Raw genomic sequence first — 17,397 nt, forward strand, 5'->3', positions numbered from 1 at the left:
AAAAATAAAAACAAATTGAATTGTTTCCGGTATCAACAAAATTGAAATAATGAAAGATGAAAAATAGAAGATCTCACTAAAGCAAAGCGGCTTTACGGCGGACGGCTGATGCAACTTACCAAAATTGCTGAAGCAAAGCGGAAAAAGAAAACTTACGATGAAGATGTAAGCGTGAGAGGAAATCCACGAGATGCGGTAGCAGAAAGGTAACGGATGACCTCTCTGAATCTTACTTGAATAAAGGACTTGAAATCATACCCTTTCTCCTCAATACATTCGGAGAACTTTTCTATTGCATCAGTTTGGACAGCAAGTATTAAAGCGGATTCATTAACCTTCCTTTTCTTAGGAGCAGTGACGAAGACCAGATTCTGTCTGGCAACAATCTGTTCGAGAATTCCTCTGTCTTGTTCGGTTAAATCGTCATCGAATCTACGCTTCTTACCTCTTGAATGATACCTCTTAGTTGGTAACCTCACTTTATGATAATACTTAGTACAACAATCATAGAACTTTCAAATATGAAGTAAAATATTATCAAGTTTCATCTGTAGAAAGTTAGTATTAGTAAAATCAATAGCATAAACATAGATTTACTATAATTTTGGGCTGACTAACCTTATTAAATATTAAAATAAACATAATTCAAATTGATAAATCAAAAGTTCAAAATGATAATTCGTCACCCCACATGAAATATCCGATCTTACCTACTTCCTGCTTTTGCAAATTAAAAATTAAATAATTTAGCACAATTAATGAGTAACGAAATAAATTACTAAACACGTCATTGCTAAACACGATATCATCATTACGTGTAAACACATCATACATATTATGTATTCTCTGCCACTGGAGTGGTTTCGTCTTGTTTGGTGGCTGTTCAATTATTTCCAATTCTGCCATTACTTCATCTTCTGTAGGTGGTGGCAGGGGAGTGGGGTCTCTAGCTACATCTTGAGAAGGAGGGACTTCAGGACCGGGCTCCATTTCGGCATCCTCGACTTCGTAGCGTTGAAAAGTGACCCAAGGAGGTTGAACATCTGGTAGATCGTCCTCCAATTGTAAAGATGAACCGGACATTTCATACTCGCAGTAACTGTGCTGCATCTGTTGCATGCCGGATATCTGAAGTGTGGCCATATCTATTGTATTTCTATCATCTTGCAAATTTGTTCTAATTGCATATTCGGCAGCTACTGTTCTTAAGTATTCTTCATATTGTGTCAGTAAATCAAAATTCAATTCATTGCAGATGCGTATCATTTCATATGTTTCATTGGTGCATTCGTAAAATGTAAACAGGGTAAGGAATTCTTCATCCTGGATCAACTGCTTGATAACTTCTCTTGATGGTAGGGGCAGATACATTGCGTCCATATTTTATGATGACTCAAAAGCACAAACTATAAACTGTTGTTCTCACTTTGGGAGACGAGTACCGAACCAACTCGATTTTGCACTATAGTCCGACAAGGGGTAGGACCAAAACAATGTAGTCTTTACACAGTAAAAGAAAATGTTGTTAATGATGAACTTTGAATGTACTGTAAAGACTTGGTAGACGTTTACTTTTCTTAAAAAATGCGCTTTAAAAGAACAGTACCGAGGATATCCTACAGGTATTTAATCTGATAAAAACTTCATTTACACATTATTGCATAGCTTTACCTCTCAAATAGTTACATAGCAGCTGCAAAATTCAATGTATTTTTCGAGGTAACAGGAGACTGCTTGGCCGGTTTTTTTCTGCCTGCACACTTCTTGCGCCCCCCCCCCCCCCCCCCGCGCACTTTATAATTGACTCGGCGAGAACTGGAGACTATGTTGTAGTTTTGATCTATGATTCAATTTTCAAGGTGTTCCTTTTCTAGGCCGTGTTTTGTGAGGCGAACGATCTATTCGACAGTACTCCTCCAAATCATCTCCGAAAAGCTGAATTTCTTTATTATATTGCAACAAGTTATTATATCACAAGTATTATATTGACGAAGTCTGGCGAAATTGCTAAAATTGCTGTTAGTGTTTTTTGCATTGAAAAATTTGCCTTGAAAAATTCGTGTCAATCTTGCGCTGGCAACTTTTTTAATTTGAATACTTAAAGTCACCGTATTGTTCAAGACGTAGCATTGGTGAAGTTTAAATCAAAGAATCTGCTGAGTTCAGATGCCATGAATTTCTTCTTGAATATGGCACCCAGATTGATACCGTCATTATAATTCTCAGTAAGGACATGACATTCAGTGGTAAAAAAAGGAACAGTTTTTGTCACCTTCAGCTATAGAATCGACCTCTTTGTTGAGTTAATACATTTTCTGATTTATAATTAAAAGAGATTTTCATAATTTGATTGAGATCAAAAGCGTTACTCGTACGGAATTCAACAGCTTCCCTTACACGTTGCGCTTTAACCTTGGTCTTATCAAAGAAACGTGCGCTTTTTGCATCCGCGATACTTCACGCTGCATTCTCGGTTTCAATAATTTCACAATCCGGCGATAAATGGACCGAGTTAATCAGAAAGGAACCAACCTACATGAAGTTGAAATTAGGAATAAGAGTTTTGAAGTTTCATTCCTGCGTAAGGCTCAACGTAAAACATAAACTTGAACCTCTCTTCTCACATTTTTTTTTTCTTTCTTTTTTTCCCCTTTTTTCCCCCTTTTTTTTTCTTTTTTAGACTTTCAGTTTTTGGCAGGAGAAACTTTACACTGGTAAAAAAACACATTGGATCTAGAGTCCAGACTCTTATTAACATGGACAAGAAAAAGTACTCTTGATTCAATCAGATTTAAGCTGAAATTAAGAACCAAGCCTCTTAATTTGAGCGGATTTCCTTTTGATTTAAGCTTAAATCTGATTGAATCAAGAGTTCTTTCTTGTTCAAGTTTTTAAGAGTCTGGACTCTATATCCAATGTGTTTTTTTCTAGTGTACGGCTAGTGCAACTAAAAAACATTCTTAACTCAATTTTTTCGAAAATGCGGGTTGGCTCTTTACCGATAAACTCGGTCCAAATTCTCTTATGAAATGAGGGATTCCCGCCGGACCGGCGACACGGCGGGAGTTTCCTTCCACTTCCGCCCGAGAGAAGGGGGTGGGGGGGGGGGGCGAGGTGCGCGGAGTTAATACCATTTGGAGCCGCTTTTAAGTGACAAACTTCTCTCACTTCTCTCGGCCGATTGTGAAAGTTATGACGCTCCGTATTATTATTTGCGCGTACGACATAACCCGCTCGCTCGCACTCTAATCTTCCCCTCGGATTTCGATGGATTAATTGACGTCGTTATTATCATCCGCCGTCACGGCCCGCGTCGCCGCCACCCGCACTCGTCGCGCCGCCCGCACCGCGCCAGGTCGAAAGCGATTGCTCACCGGTGGACGCTCGATGCAGATGAGCGTTTTTCGCTCCGCCCGGCGTCCTCTCGGATTGACACTCGGCTTAAACCTAATTGCGATCAACCCCTAGACCCCTCCCCCCCCCCGTCATGGGTTTGGATGACATGACGTCACGGCGTGACGGCCCTCCGAAATGGAGACCGTGCACCCGTTCGCAGAGATGGAAAGTGTTTCATAAGGCTCGAATAAATTTCACAAAGGTTGAAATTTATTGATTTTTTATTCGAATTATTGATTGAACCTTTGAAGGTCTGAAAGCGTTTCAGATTGTCTTTCCGTTGATGCTACGATGTTATGCTACTCTACTGAAGGTGCCAGACACAAAGAGAGGGCAAAAAGGGGAGTTTAGAGAGAAAAACCCCAACCTAACCTCTAAACTAAACGAAAACATTTGCAACGCGCGAATGTTTTAGGCTTGGGGTAAAACATTTCAAAATTTAGAATCACTGTTCCTAGGCGTTGGCGTTTCGATGTTTATAAAATCAAGTTAACAAAGCATATACAATATTACTTTCCGGTAATCTTACTTTGTTACGACTTGTCTGAACGTATCTAAGAAAGACGTGCGATTTGTACATAGTATATTTCATAATCAATGAAACAACATCACTTTAGTTTACTTCTAAATCCCACTTCCTTCCCTTCCGAAACCTGGTACAGTCTGCAGTGAATATGGCGCAGGAAACGACGGAGAGACTGGAAAAATGATTTTGACGTTGGCATTCATCACTTGTTTTCTATTTTTCTACCTGTGAGGCCCGGTAGGCCTTGAACTTTTTTTCGATTTATCACTTTGCCTGTATAGAACTGCCTAATGTTTATTGTTGTCCGTTCCATTGTTTCAGTTCCTCCTCAAATACAAGTTCCTAATCAACTTGTCGGTGCTCCGGAAGGCACTGACGTTACCCTGGAGTGCTACGTGGAGGCTCATCCCAAGTCAATAAATTACTGGCTTAGAGAAAACTCAAGTAAGTTTCTCGGTTCAGTGTGATTTCTTCACTGTTGTCTTGTTGACGTGACTAGTTAATTTTGAACTTGATGAAACGTATATGTTCTCTGGAAAGAAAAAAAAAAAAGAAAAAAAAAAGAAAAAAATTTCACTCATTAAACATCTTAAAATTGTGCAGAGAAAATAGCTTGGAAAAAAGGGGTTCCTTCCCTTTTTCATTTTAATGCAATAACAAAACAAAAATCTGGTTTCGTTTTGAAATTTAAATATTTTAAACAAAAAAAAAAAAAAAATCTGGTTTAGTTTTGAAATTTAAATACTTAAAACAAAAAAAAAACAAAAATCTGGTTTGGTTTTGAAATTTAAATACTTAAAACAAAAAAAAAACAAAAGTCTGGTTTAGTTTTGAAATTTAAATATTTAAAACAAAAATCGCCCTGGCTAAAGGGGGTTTTCTAGCTCAAAATAAATGTTTAGTTATTTTACGCTTTTTATCATCAACCTTTAACACGCACAACTTAATGTTTCGCCAGGCGATGCTTCCTCCTCGTTGACGCATCGGCGAATCGTTTCTTGCATACCATGCATAGAAAAGGCTTGTGCCCTGTGTGGATATACATGTGAACCTTCAGGTTCGACGGACACGAAAACTTCGCGTCACAAAATTCACAGGGAAATGGCTTCGTGAAGCCGTCAGTTCTATGCGAATTCAGATGATATTTTATGTAGTTCGCTGCCAGCATTTTTCCACAAGAGGGACATTTCTTTTTCCCTCTTTTGCATCGGAGTTTTCTGACCGTCTTTGTTTCTGAGGTTACAGAATCTGTTGGCAACGGTTTTTGTACACAGGGGCTTTGATGCCCAGAATTTTTCTCAGGTAGCCTATGACGACGAACCGAGCATGGTTTTGGATTAAGAGATTTTCCAAAAGTATTAACCGCTGAGGAATATGATTTGTGGTTTGAAAGAGAGCAGTGGAGGTTAGGAGTCGTAGAGCGCGAGGGAGTGCTGTAAAGCGACTTGTATGTATGTATGAAACGTATATTCGATCCCCGGCTCAAGTTGAAAGTGTGGTTTTTTTTAAAAATTGCCGAGCACGACACTTAAATGAGGAGTAATTTTGAGCATCGGGATGCCTCTTGAGTCGTGTGGTAAAGTCATGAATGTCCTTGTTGCTGTAGGCACGATTACTGATGTTCATGCGTTATAAACCCATCAAGGTCTGCATTTAAGGTAACACCTCTTCGGGGAGAAATGAGTCGAGAGACAACGCTTTTTCCAGTACCGGGTTCAATCATTAAAAAGCTCCGCAGCCCGTGACAAGATATACAACAAAAGACAATTTAAATAGCGGGTAACAAGGCTAAAATTTCTTGAACAAATCCAATTCGTTTCGGCTAAAAATTCGGTTCAACTGAAGATGGCTGAATTTTCAGCCGAAACGTTTTGGTTTTGTTCGTGAAATTTTAGCCTTGTTACCAGCTTTTTAAAGTTTTTTTCACTGTATCTTGATGAATATGAATCGGTCATATTTATCAAGATAGTTCTTGTAACAGTTCTTAAAACACTGGAAAAAAACACATTGTATCTAGAGTTCAGACTTTGAAGACATTGACAAGAAAAAGGACTGTTGATTCAATCAGATTTAATCTTAAATCAAATGGAAATCCGCTCAAATTAAGAGGCTTGGTTCTTGATTAAAGCTTAAATCTGATCAAATGATGAGTATTTTTTCTTGTCGACGTTTTTGAGAGTCTGGACTCTAGATCCAATGTGGTTTTTTTTTCAGTGAAGAAGTGACATTATTTGCAAGGTAATAGCTTCTTAAATTTGATTTTATTCATTTATATGTTCGCCTTGCTCATTGCAAACATGTTTGAATTACATGATCCGAGGGAGCTCCGCCCGGGGCGGTAAGAGTGGGGGGCGGGGGTGCTCAGTGGGCATGAGCCGGACCCGAGCGCCGGCTGGCGAGTGGCGAATGATGGTCGCGTCGACGGGCAGTGCAGCGGCGGCGGTGGCGGCGCTTCTGTTGCATTTTTGCGAGGACAATCGTCGCCGAGCGTAAGCGGCGAATTGCGCCCGACAGCGGGAGCGGAGAGATGGCAGATAATAATAAACAATAATAATTATCATCCGGAGTGAAAAGCAGTTTTGATTAACCGACGGGCAACGGAGACACGAGTGCCGACCAGGTTGCCTAGTCTTCCGCCGCGTCGCACTCCGGGCATCCTTTCTAATATTCGTGGACGTGCATAGAAAAAAACTTCGTGCGTGGGACCCGAAGTTGAGGTTTCATGGATCTCTGAAGTTTTCGGATCACGTATCTAAAAACTTGAGATCCAGTGGCCGAAGTTCGGGTCAGACATCTGAAGTACTTCGATATATACAGAAGGCTTCGGGTCACACATCTTAAGTACTCCGGTACATACCGAATTGCCTCACTGGAAGAAAAAACACATTGGATCTAAAGTCCAGACTCTTAAAAACATCGACAAAAAAAAATTACTCTTGATTCAATTAGAATCTAGCTTAAATCAAGAAACAAGCCTCTTAATTTAAGCGGTTTTCGTTTCGATTCAAGCAAAAATCCGATTGAAACGAGAGTATTTTTTCTTGTCAATGTTTTCAAGAGTCTCAACTTTAGATCCAATGTGTTTTTTTTCCAGTGCACGGAGAAAAATACTTCGTGCATGGGACCCGAAGTTGAGGTCATATGGATCTCTGAAGTTTTCGGTTCACGTATCTAAAAACTTTAGGTCCAGCTGCCGAAGTTCGGGTCAGACATCTGAAGTACTTCGATACATACAGAAGGGTTCGGATCACACATCTGAAGAGATTCGGTACATACCGAAGTGCCTCTATGTCTGACCCGAACTTTGGCAGCTCCACCTCAAGTTTTTAGATGCGTGATCCGAAAACTTCAGAGATGCATATGACCTCAACTTTGGGTCCCACGCACGAAGTTTTTCTGAAACTCCGTGTGGTGCAGAGACAAAAGTCCCTCCACGCGTATCTCGGCTGTGATGGAACCTTTTACTTTAGAGACTTCGACATTAAACTGTTGACTTACCTGCACGGTTGATGTTTAACAACGTATTGGCAGTCTCGTTTCGCAAACAAGCCGAAGTTTTGGAAACCTGTTTGGCTCACGACGTCATCCGAAGCGCATCTTCCGCCATGTAGGTAGGCCAACAGCCGAAAAAAGAGTGATGACTGTTGCTCCCTTGTGATCGCCCATAAAGAATACTGTTGAATCCACAAAAGTAAAAACTTCTACCTGTCCCAAGAGGCCGGTCGAGGGTATTTTGTCTCTGACGTGGTGCGAACGAGGATTTGAGCTTAAATGAAGAACCAAGCCTCTTAATTTGACCGGATGTCCTTTTGATTTAAGCTTAAATTTGATTGAATCAAGAGTATTTTTTCTTTTCAATGTTTTCAAGTGTCTGGAATCTAGATCCAATGTGTTTTTTTCTTTCCATTGCGGCCAAGTCCATCATATATTTCGTTACTTTAGAACAAAACAAGTTTGTTTGTTCGCGAATTCGAGAGAAAAGGTCCTGTTGTGCGACATTAGCGGTCGCGGGCGAACCGTATGGGAAAAGGGTCACATTAGACGGTTCAAGTGGTCGCCAGCGGTGGCTGTAGGTGACGCGACCATGTTGTCATTTTCAAGGCACGCGAATTTAGCTTTTCCTCTAACGCAATTATTCGCCATTGCGTGCACAGAAACAGCCAATCGCAACTGCCGATATTAAGACCAATTATTCTGATCGATAATAATCTGTGTTCTGTCTCTTGCTGATCGCAGCATGAGGGAGAATTTTTTAAGAACTACAAACTTACCAAGCACGAGTGCCACAATTAATTTGTGTTAATCTTGCAGGTTTACAGCCGATCATATACTTTCTTTTCTTTTTTTCATCAATTTCATTCATCAGTCAGTTGAGCTGGCGGATATTGTGGAAGCGTTCTACCATCCATCTTTGGAGTACCACTTACGTTCATTTTATCAAAGTGTAATTCAATCCAAGTTCTTGAAGTTCCTCCGACTAACGTCGAGTCACCTTCTCTGGACTTCGAAGCTATAACTTCACCTTGCTACACCTCGCTTCACCTAAGCATATTCGGCATCGTGATACGAGCTCACAATTGCCGCATTTTCCTGTAAGAGTGCATGGGCATGAAGACCAAATAGCATTAAGGTCGAAAAATATGTAAACAGGAAATTTTTGGGGCCGAAAGTTTTGCAGATAGAAAATTTATTTATCCATTTATTATTTTTATAATTCGCCCATAATGAGTTTCTGGCCGAAGCTGTGGTACACCTCATGGTATAGCACATGATAAAATGCTTACTTGATTGCATGGTATACGATGTGGTACAACGCATGGGACGTATTGAAAGGTACATCTATTTGGTATTCCATCCAAGGTGAAAGAAAAGTGTAAATTTAAGGCAGCCTATAAACGCCTGGCGGTCATAGAACGCCCCTACGATTTGAAAAGCACGCAGGCACTTGAAGAAAGACGTGAAATCGGCACTACGTAAGTAAGTGCATATTCACGCTCCAGGGCAGTGCGTTAAACATCTGTATTGCCGAGAATATTTGACATCTTGTTCAAGGCACCTCAATAGGATTCTTTTATTTCGGATCCTCTCATGCCCTTTGTTAAATAATGTGGGCAAACATTTTTGAAGGCAAAAAAAATTGGAGGTCGTGTGTCCAGGTCTGATTAACACATCTAGCACCGTTTTTCTGCGATGCCCAGGCGGAATATGAGACGCAACAACGCGCGGTGAGGACGCGACGGCGCCGAGATACAACTATTCGTACTTGATGGATGTCCGTGTTGCGTCAGCAAAATTGAAGGCGCCCTACCGCGAGGCGTGCGCTCTCAATGTTCCGCTTTATGCTGCTAATGAGGCGTCCCTCATGATCGAGAAAGAAGTTCAAAAACAAGGTGTGAATACGTCTCTCCTATCATAAGCTATGCTGACACTCGATTTTTTTTCTCTACTAAGCGCTCAGCCGATAGGCAGCGCTTTTTGATTTCGACTTGCCTCTGAGTACTAGTATACTAGTGCTAATGCGTTTAAATGGCGCACCAGCTCATCGATGTGTAGGCTTTTTTTTTGGGGGGGGGGGGGGAGGTCCATTTTTAAAATAAATAAAGCTGTGAAAACTGTATTTTATGCTTTTAACTTAATGCGCAGGTAGTTTCGATCGTTTGTCTATAAGAAAATTTCCTAGCGGTAGAGTAACTCTTATCGAAATTGATCGTTGAACTCAAATGAACCCAAAAAAAACGCGCCTGATGAGCTTAACGGTGAGCTCATTTTCGGGAAACAAAAATACGCGTTTACGGTTTCCTTGGTAACCTTTGTTTGCTATCAGCTGATGTTTTATTTCCATTTCCCAGCCAAGTCGACGTAGTTTATACGTCCTTTCTTCACTAAATATATTTACCAACACCTGAGCGCTTTTCTAATACGACAGTATTAGATTTTTCCCGCTTGTTTTCTTTTCCATCTTTGTATGCACCTCATTAAGTACTGTCTCCGAAGTGATCGGGAAACAAGATAGGTCTGGATCTCCCTTCTCTAGGACAACTTTATTGAAAATAGCTTTCTTCTGGAGGATGTAACAAGATTCTGGAGAACCAAAAACATTATTTCGACTACTTACCGAAGAGAAAAGAAGAAAGGAAACAAAAGTTGAGTAAAGAAAAAATATACCAAGGCTAGTTTCGATACGAAAACTGCTAGAAAGCTTCAAGTACAACTTATAATACATTATTTTGCCACCATCGTGCGGTTCATTCTGTCCAGTTACTTAATTTTCAAGGAACCAATTTAATGTATTAAGTTCACCCCCTGTTCTGGTTTTTATAATGTTACGGCAGTACCCAACTTCAGACATTTTTCATTTGCCACAGGAATAATGAAAGTTTCAGTTAAAAATCTTGTAATTTTGTGGCATTTTCGGCAATCCTGCCAAGATCCGAAAAGTGATTGGTACTCATGTTCATAAATTTTCCCTGAAAAAAGTAACTAACCAACCAATGAAAAAAAAGGGGGGAAGGTGAACAAGCAGATACAAGAAAAAATTAAAACTTTCCGAAGAAAAATTTTTTTTTCATGCGTAGCTTGGAGTTTTTTTTACTTCAGCATTCAAAGACAAACAAGGAAAGGAAACAAGGTCCCGTGAGGAAGCCCGCTTCACATGGAAAATTGAGTAAGCTCTCTCTATGAAGCTAAGTCGCCTTCTAATTTATTGTTTTTGCACAAATTTCACATTATTTCTGTACTAGTTCTTATCAATTTTTCTAGGAATGTATTAGTCGCTAATTCTCAAGCTGCATAACTAGACAGTCCTCCGCCCATCGAGGCATCTGAAATCATATCAATTTGTAAAACCCAGGAATGTGTTTTTCGAAGTTACTTTATAGTGCCCTTTACATTTATGTATTTTACGTAAATATTATATTTTAGTACATGCACCGACCTCATACAAAATGTAGGGTAGTGTTTTTAGGAAGCCTTGGGTCACCTTGACCCGGCTTTGGCATCGAAGGGTAAACCGAGGAATCGCAAAATGTTAGCATATTTTAATTTCATAAAACATTGATTTTGCAACGCTCTCTTGTCAAAATGAGCTTCGAACCCGAGTGAAACCTCTTACGGAGCACTGCCTCATTACGAGGTTTTACTAACGACGCATTGGATTTTTTTGAAAGGCTTTTCGTTAACTATAACTATGTAAAACTGGGAAGGGGGAAAATGAAACCCGCTCATCAGCCTTGCTCCGCACCCTCAAATCCATGATATTTTGGTTCTAGACGGCAACCAGGCGGGCGGGATGAAAAACTGCATCGAAGGGTGGTTAATCGTTGGTTCTTAAGTGTTTTAATTCGGAGGAAGCCAAAACTCGCGCTAAATCCCTCGCAGCGTTGACAGATTTCCCACTGACTCAATTCCGGATAAAACCCTGATCATGAATCGGAGTCTCGGCGGAGTTATGCGATTTCGGTGAGCATGGCGGAGTTGGGGACGGACGATGTGACAGCGGTACTCTCGCGGCGGGAGAGTAATACGTGAGTGCCGGTGACATCTGATTGGCCGGCGACCAACTCCGTCGGCACGGCGCACGGTGGATGGATGTCATCATGAGAGGTCGGACTTGAATTTGTTTACTCATACTGCGAATTTCCACGTTTATCTCGTCAAATTTTAAATTTTAAGGGGTGTCTCTTAAAGTACCTTCTTCGAGAAAACCAGTGGGACCATGTTTAAGGCCTCGTCATCTTCTAATGACGGTGTTATAAGCCTAAAAATTTTCCAAATTTTGTCCCATTTCTCCCATTCACTTGCGCTCACAGTGCGGCGCGCCGTAAACTAGCCGGCCACCGCCTGCAGGAAGCTGACTTCCAGACGAAACCGAAGCGAACGCAGGCGTAAGCAGATGGGTGTAAAGTGAGCAAACTTCGGTTACATCAGGATTGGACTTCGGTTAACGTGACCCAAAATCTTGGTCGTGTGTTGAAAATAAGTTTAATAATTTATGACGTTTTCAACTACGGATTCAATCTCAAAACTTTAAGAAGGTGGAAATCGAAAACAATTGCACCCTTAGTTTGTTCTTCCTGATATTTCTCTTCAAGAATGGGAAGATAGTGATCGACTAATTAGCGACAACATTTTGCATTAAGAAAAATTGATGAAACCAATTGGATACTTCCAATTTGGAACTTGAGTTCTAATTTAGGATATTTCTTCTGGGGGTTTAAATTCCTCAATAGCACTTTGTGGGCCCAACACTTTTCCACCATCTCATTGCCAATAGTATTTCACCGAAAATATTAGTGTTTTTTTTTTCTCTCTCTTAAAACTAAGACGAGCGACACCGGACGCGGAGGTGCTGGGATTCTTTAGATACGCGATGAGTGATAGCGGTGACATGTCTTTCATGGGCTGCGTCGTCATGATCGACGACCTGATCTACGACAGATAGTGTGCGAAGCGGCGGAACACGTAGATCTGCCAAAAACGAGAACTCTGGCGGGTCAGAGGAAGCACGAGGGTCTAAATAGGTCAGTTGCCCCCTCTGACAGGTGGCCAACTTTTGTTTCAAACACTTGGTTTTTTATCTCCATACGCAGAGATGATCCTAATTTAAGGCGATATGGCAGCACGATTTGTGCCCGTATAGAATCAGCCTCCATGCATAACAGCTTTAGAGGGCCGCAATCCACATTGTTTTCTTGCTGCGAGCAGACATCGGCGTAGCAATGAGCTTGTTCAGCAATTCGTAATTCTTGCATTTTTGGAAACTAGAGAGTGCACAGAGTTCACAGGAATTTTCCCCGATTTTTTTGAGCAATATTAACCCACGAAATACGAGTCCAAAAGTCCGTATTTTGGGCTCCCATTTAAACGCGCGCCGCTTGGCCCATCTCAAAATGGCGCCCATTTTCTCCGTCCGGCGGTGGCCACACTTTTGACCCGGCGTGCCGGCGAGGTACCTCTGCATGCCTCTGCCGTGTGTGGGTCGTATAAACAAACGAAGATTGATAACACAAATGATCCAAACAACTCGAAATCTCTTAATTTAAATTAATTTAAATCCATTTTCGACTTCAACCAAGCATTTGACAAAAATATTCATCGTATTTTACAACCAGGAGCCACGGCCTATCGGCTCATTTTAAGGTGCATTCTGAAAATCAGTCTTACAAGTCCAGTGTCCAAACCCAGACTTTCTTCTTTTACTTTTTATGACCATTCTCTTTTCATTTTCGCCTCTAATCAAATGTTTTGCAGTTTCTTTGTCTTAAGTATGTGGTCCTGAATTCATTCAAGAGTTAGAAGTTCACCATTTATTTAGTATTATAGCCTTTTAACCTCTCAAGCTTTACCGATATGATCTCATGTAGTTCGAGGTTTCTTTGGCCCAAACCAAGTGATTACACATCTGATGTGTGTCTTTTGGCTCTTCAAATTCGCAGTTTAGAACTAAATCAGAGACTACAGTTACTTAATCCAGTTCTGCTCTCTTGTTCAATGTTTGTCATAAGTGTTTGTTCGTGTCTGTTCTTCATAGGTGACCACTGTAGTGCATATACACAGTTATGCTATCGGTACAGGTATTATTTCTTGTTTTCTACAGTCAGGACTTTCTCTTAAGCGCAATAATTTACCAAAGAAATTCACCTAGTTGCGTAAATAATTTGGTGTATAGATATTCTGTTAATGTCTCCTTGCGGTGATGCAAAGTTTCTGAGATCCGTCACAAGTGGATTTTGCATTTTGACGGTCACTCTTGTCTGATAAAATTACTGATCTAGCAGCTTCAAATTTATACTTTGATCTCTGATTCATCACTAAATGACACTCATGCGGTGTCATTTATCTTTAATCAGTTCAAAGCTATTTCGACAATGAATCATCAAAGGTCCGATCGAAGAAGGAATTTTCTGGTGAGTGCTGCGGCTGAACCGACATCACAACTCAACTTTCAAAAGCATCAACTCATAAAAATTTATCAGGAAGTGGTAATGGTAAGTGGAAATCATGGTAGTGCTCGCTTCTTTCATGAGCAAATTGTGCGCTCAAAATTTCAAAATCTACTCACCTGCATGTATATTTGAAGAGGAATACGACATGATATGTAGCAGGCCACACTTCATCTATGAATAATACGTAAATTTGTCTTGAGAGCATTCTTAGGAAACTTCCACAATTTTTAGTTTTGTTCCTGAGAGAAAATTTGGAGACGACTCTGCTGGTATTCCCAGGGTTTTTTCAGAAATTTTGTACTTCATAGGTATCATCAAATACTTAAGTATCAACAGATATTGTACAAGACAGAAAATTTATTTGAGGATTCCTGCTAGTATGTTGTGTTTCCTGCAGAAACAAGGCTCATCATATTTCATGGAATGAAGTAATCAAAAACTACTCACTTACTTACCTACAGCTTGGTCAGTTTCATGTCTTCCTAGAGTGAAGAAAATATTTTTTTTTCTCTCTATTTAAGAATTCAGGGTGAATCAAACCTGTCCAACAAACATTTTAATAAAATCCCTTTGTTCAAAAACACCTAAGAATCATTTCAATGGTAAAGTTGCCAACGATTCTTGTTAAAAGTCCGAAAGTCGGCTGGTTTACTGAATTTCTCAGGTACAGATGGATGGAAGGATTTTGAAAAGACATAGAATTACATCCTCCCATAAGAATAAGTCAGGAATCTGGGGATGACATTTGTAACATTTCATTGCATGATTTTATAATCGAAGAGAAACAGAAAGTCTGAAACTTTGTAAATCTACGTTAGTGGTTTTCTAGTTAGGCTATGACATTGATATGCTCGTTTTGTTATCAATTAATCTCCACAAACGTAAGCATACTTACAAAAACTGTACGACAAGAGATGCGAATGTAACTTGTGATACCTGAGTGACTTTACAAATCTTACCTGTTTAACTACCAGCAGCCCGATTATTGAAACTATGTCAGCCCGACATGAAAAGACATAGCCCTATCATATCCATGCAATATATTCGCATTTGATGTCTTGTCAGGTTGCTCTAAGCCTTCAATAATCGGCCTGCTGATTAGTTGCAAAATATTTCCACTTCCAGACGAATGATCATGTCTTGGTTAATGCTTCCGATAGTAGAGTTGTGATGTCGGTTCAGCCGCAGCACTCACCAGAAAATTCCTTCTTCGATCGGACCTTTGATGATTCATTGTCGAAATAGCTTTGAACTGATTAAAGATAAATGACACCGCATGAGTGTCATTTAGTGATGAATCAGAGATCAAAGTATAAATTTGAAGCTGCTAGATCAGTAATTTTATCAGACAAGAGTGACCGTCAAAATGCAAAATCCACTTGTGACGGATCTCAGAAACTTTGCATCACCGCAAGGAGACATTAACAGAATATCTATACACCAAATTATTTACGCAACTAGGTGAATTTCTTTGGTAAATTATTGCGCTTAAGAGAAAGTCCTGACTGTAGAAAACAAGAAATAATACCTGTACCGATAGCATAACTGTGTATATGCACTACAGTGGTCACCTATGAAGAACAGACACGAACAAACACTTATGACAAACATTGAACAAGAGAGCAGAACTGGATTAAGTAACTGTAGTCTCTGATTTAGTTCTAAACTGCGAATTTGAAGAGCCAAAAGACACACATCAGATGTGTAATCACTTGGTTTGGGCCAAAGAAACCTCGAACTACATGAGATCATATCGGTAAAGCTTGAGAGGTTAAAAGGCTATAATACTAAATAAATGGTGAACTTCTAACTCTTGAATGAATTCAGGACCACATACTTAAGACAAAGAAACTGCAAAACATTTGATTAGAGGCGAAAATGAAAAGAGAATGGTCATAAAAAGTAAAAGAAGAAAGTCTGGGTTTGGACACTGGACTTGTAAGACTGATTTTCAGAATGCACCTTAAAATGAGCCGATAGGCCGTGGCTCCTGGTTGTAAAATACGATGAATATTTTTGTCAAATGCTTGGTTGAAGTCGAAAATGGATTTAAATTAATTTAAATTAAGAGATTTCGAGTTGTTTGGATCATTTGTGTTATCAATCTTCGTTTGTTTATACGACCCACACACGGCAGAGGCATGCAGAGGTACCTCGCCGGCACGCCGGGTCAAAAGTGTGGCCACCGCCGGACGGAGAAAATGGGCGCCATTTTGAGATGGGCCAAGCGGCGCGCGTTTAAATGGGAGCCCAAAATACGGACTTTTGGACTCGTATTTCGTGGGTTAATATTGCTCAAAAAAATCGGGGAAAATTCCTGTGAACTCTGTGCACTCTCTAGTTTCCAAAAATGCAAGAATTACGAATTGCTGAACAAGCTCATTCCAATCTTCAATCAAACGATTTTGGGAAACAAGTTGATAGAAACCTAAGCAGGAATACATTCCAGGATGTATTGTGCATCCTTATCACAGTACCTAGAAAAAAAATTTCAAACGAGAATAGGCGAAAAAATCTCTCATTTCCTGAGAGGTAAAGTAAAGTGATTTCTAATTTGTTCGTTTTTCGGCGATACAAGAGACAGCGCCTTTCATTAGTCTAGTTGAGAGAGAAACAAAACACGCGATTTGGCCTCAAGCGCACGACAACTACATGATTTTTTAAGTTGATGACTGCTAAAGCCTAATGATTGTAGTGGACGTGGCAGGGCACTAATATGAGGTCCGTCGTTTGTAAAGACGTATCCCTACAAAATCTAGAGGCTACTTCTGCGCTAGTCCTTTGAAAGGCCTCAAAAAAATACGAATCTGCGATTTTAATTATTAAGTTTTGGTTTATAAGAACACGCTCCTGAAGTAAATTACCGTAATAATTGATGAGAGCGTCATCTACCCACTGGTTCAAAAGTAACGTGGCTATGGATTCAGACGGGCAATCCATTGCGAGAATTTTAAAGAGAGAATCCGAACAAAATTTGAGAATCAGAGGAGAACTTTTAGATTTGCGATAATTCAAACCGAAAGTGCGATACATTCAATTAATATCCAAATAATTCAAAATTTCAAAATAGAAATCCACTTGATGTGCTAGCTTCTTCAATGTCTGATACTTTAGGTTCATCTGGATCACCGAGCATTAAATCCTCCCTGAAATTAGTCACCATTAAGTGTTGTTAAGAACAAGCACACGATAAGAATATAACGGACCAGGCATTAATTTTCACAACACTTCGCAAAGGTTCGTAGTTTGCCACTATCGAACATAACGTCGAGCGTTAGACCTCCGACACGACGTTCCCGAATCAAACCCCACGATGTTTGGTTGACTTGTTATCTCGCTCGAGAACAAGGAAACTTGTCACAGTTTGACTGGAAGGTGTGAAGCCAGGAAAAGTTTCAGGAGCAACACGTTACTCGGCTCTGATGAGCCTCGGTATCAAGTTTTTATGTCGAGAAGTTTGCAAGTGGATTGCTTTTAAGAGCGCTCCAGATGTAAACAAGATACTTGGTCCGGAGTTGGGGGAGCGCGGAG

The 17,397-nt window shown here is 40.2% G+C and overlaps 1 protein-coding gene across 3 annotated transcripts in view; it reads left to right on the forward strand.

The window, feature by feature from the left end:
• Window positions 1–17,397, forward strand: part of LOC109042926 (lachesin) — a 305,146-nt gene that overhangs the window by 221,996 nt on the left and 65,753 nt on the right. For all 3 annotated transcript variants that reach the window (XM_072301570.1, XM_072301568.1, XM_072301569.1), the window contains one exon: window positions 4,244–4,366. In XM_072301570.1, the coding sequence (XP_072157671.1) occupies window positions 4,244–4,366 (123 nt within the window). The remainder of the gene's footprint in view (window positions 1–4,243; window positions 4,367–17,397) is intronic.

The sequence above is a fragment of the Bemisia tabaci genome, chromosome 6 (assembly GCF_918797505.1).
Source record: "Bemisia tabaci chromosome 6, PGI_BMITA_v3".
NCBI lineage: Eukaryota > Metazoa > Arthropoda > Insecta > Hemiptera > Aleyrodidae > Bemisia > Bemisia tabaci.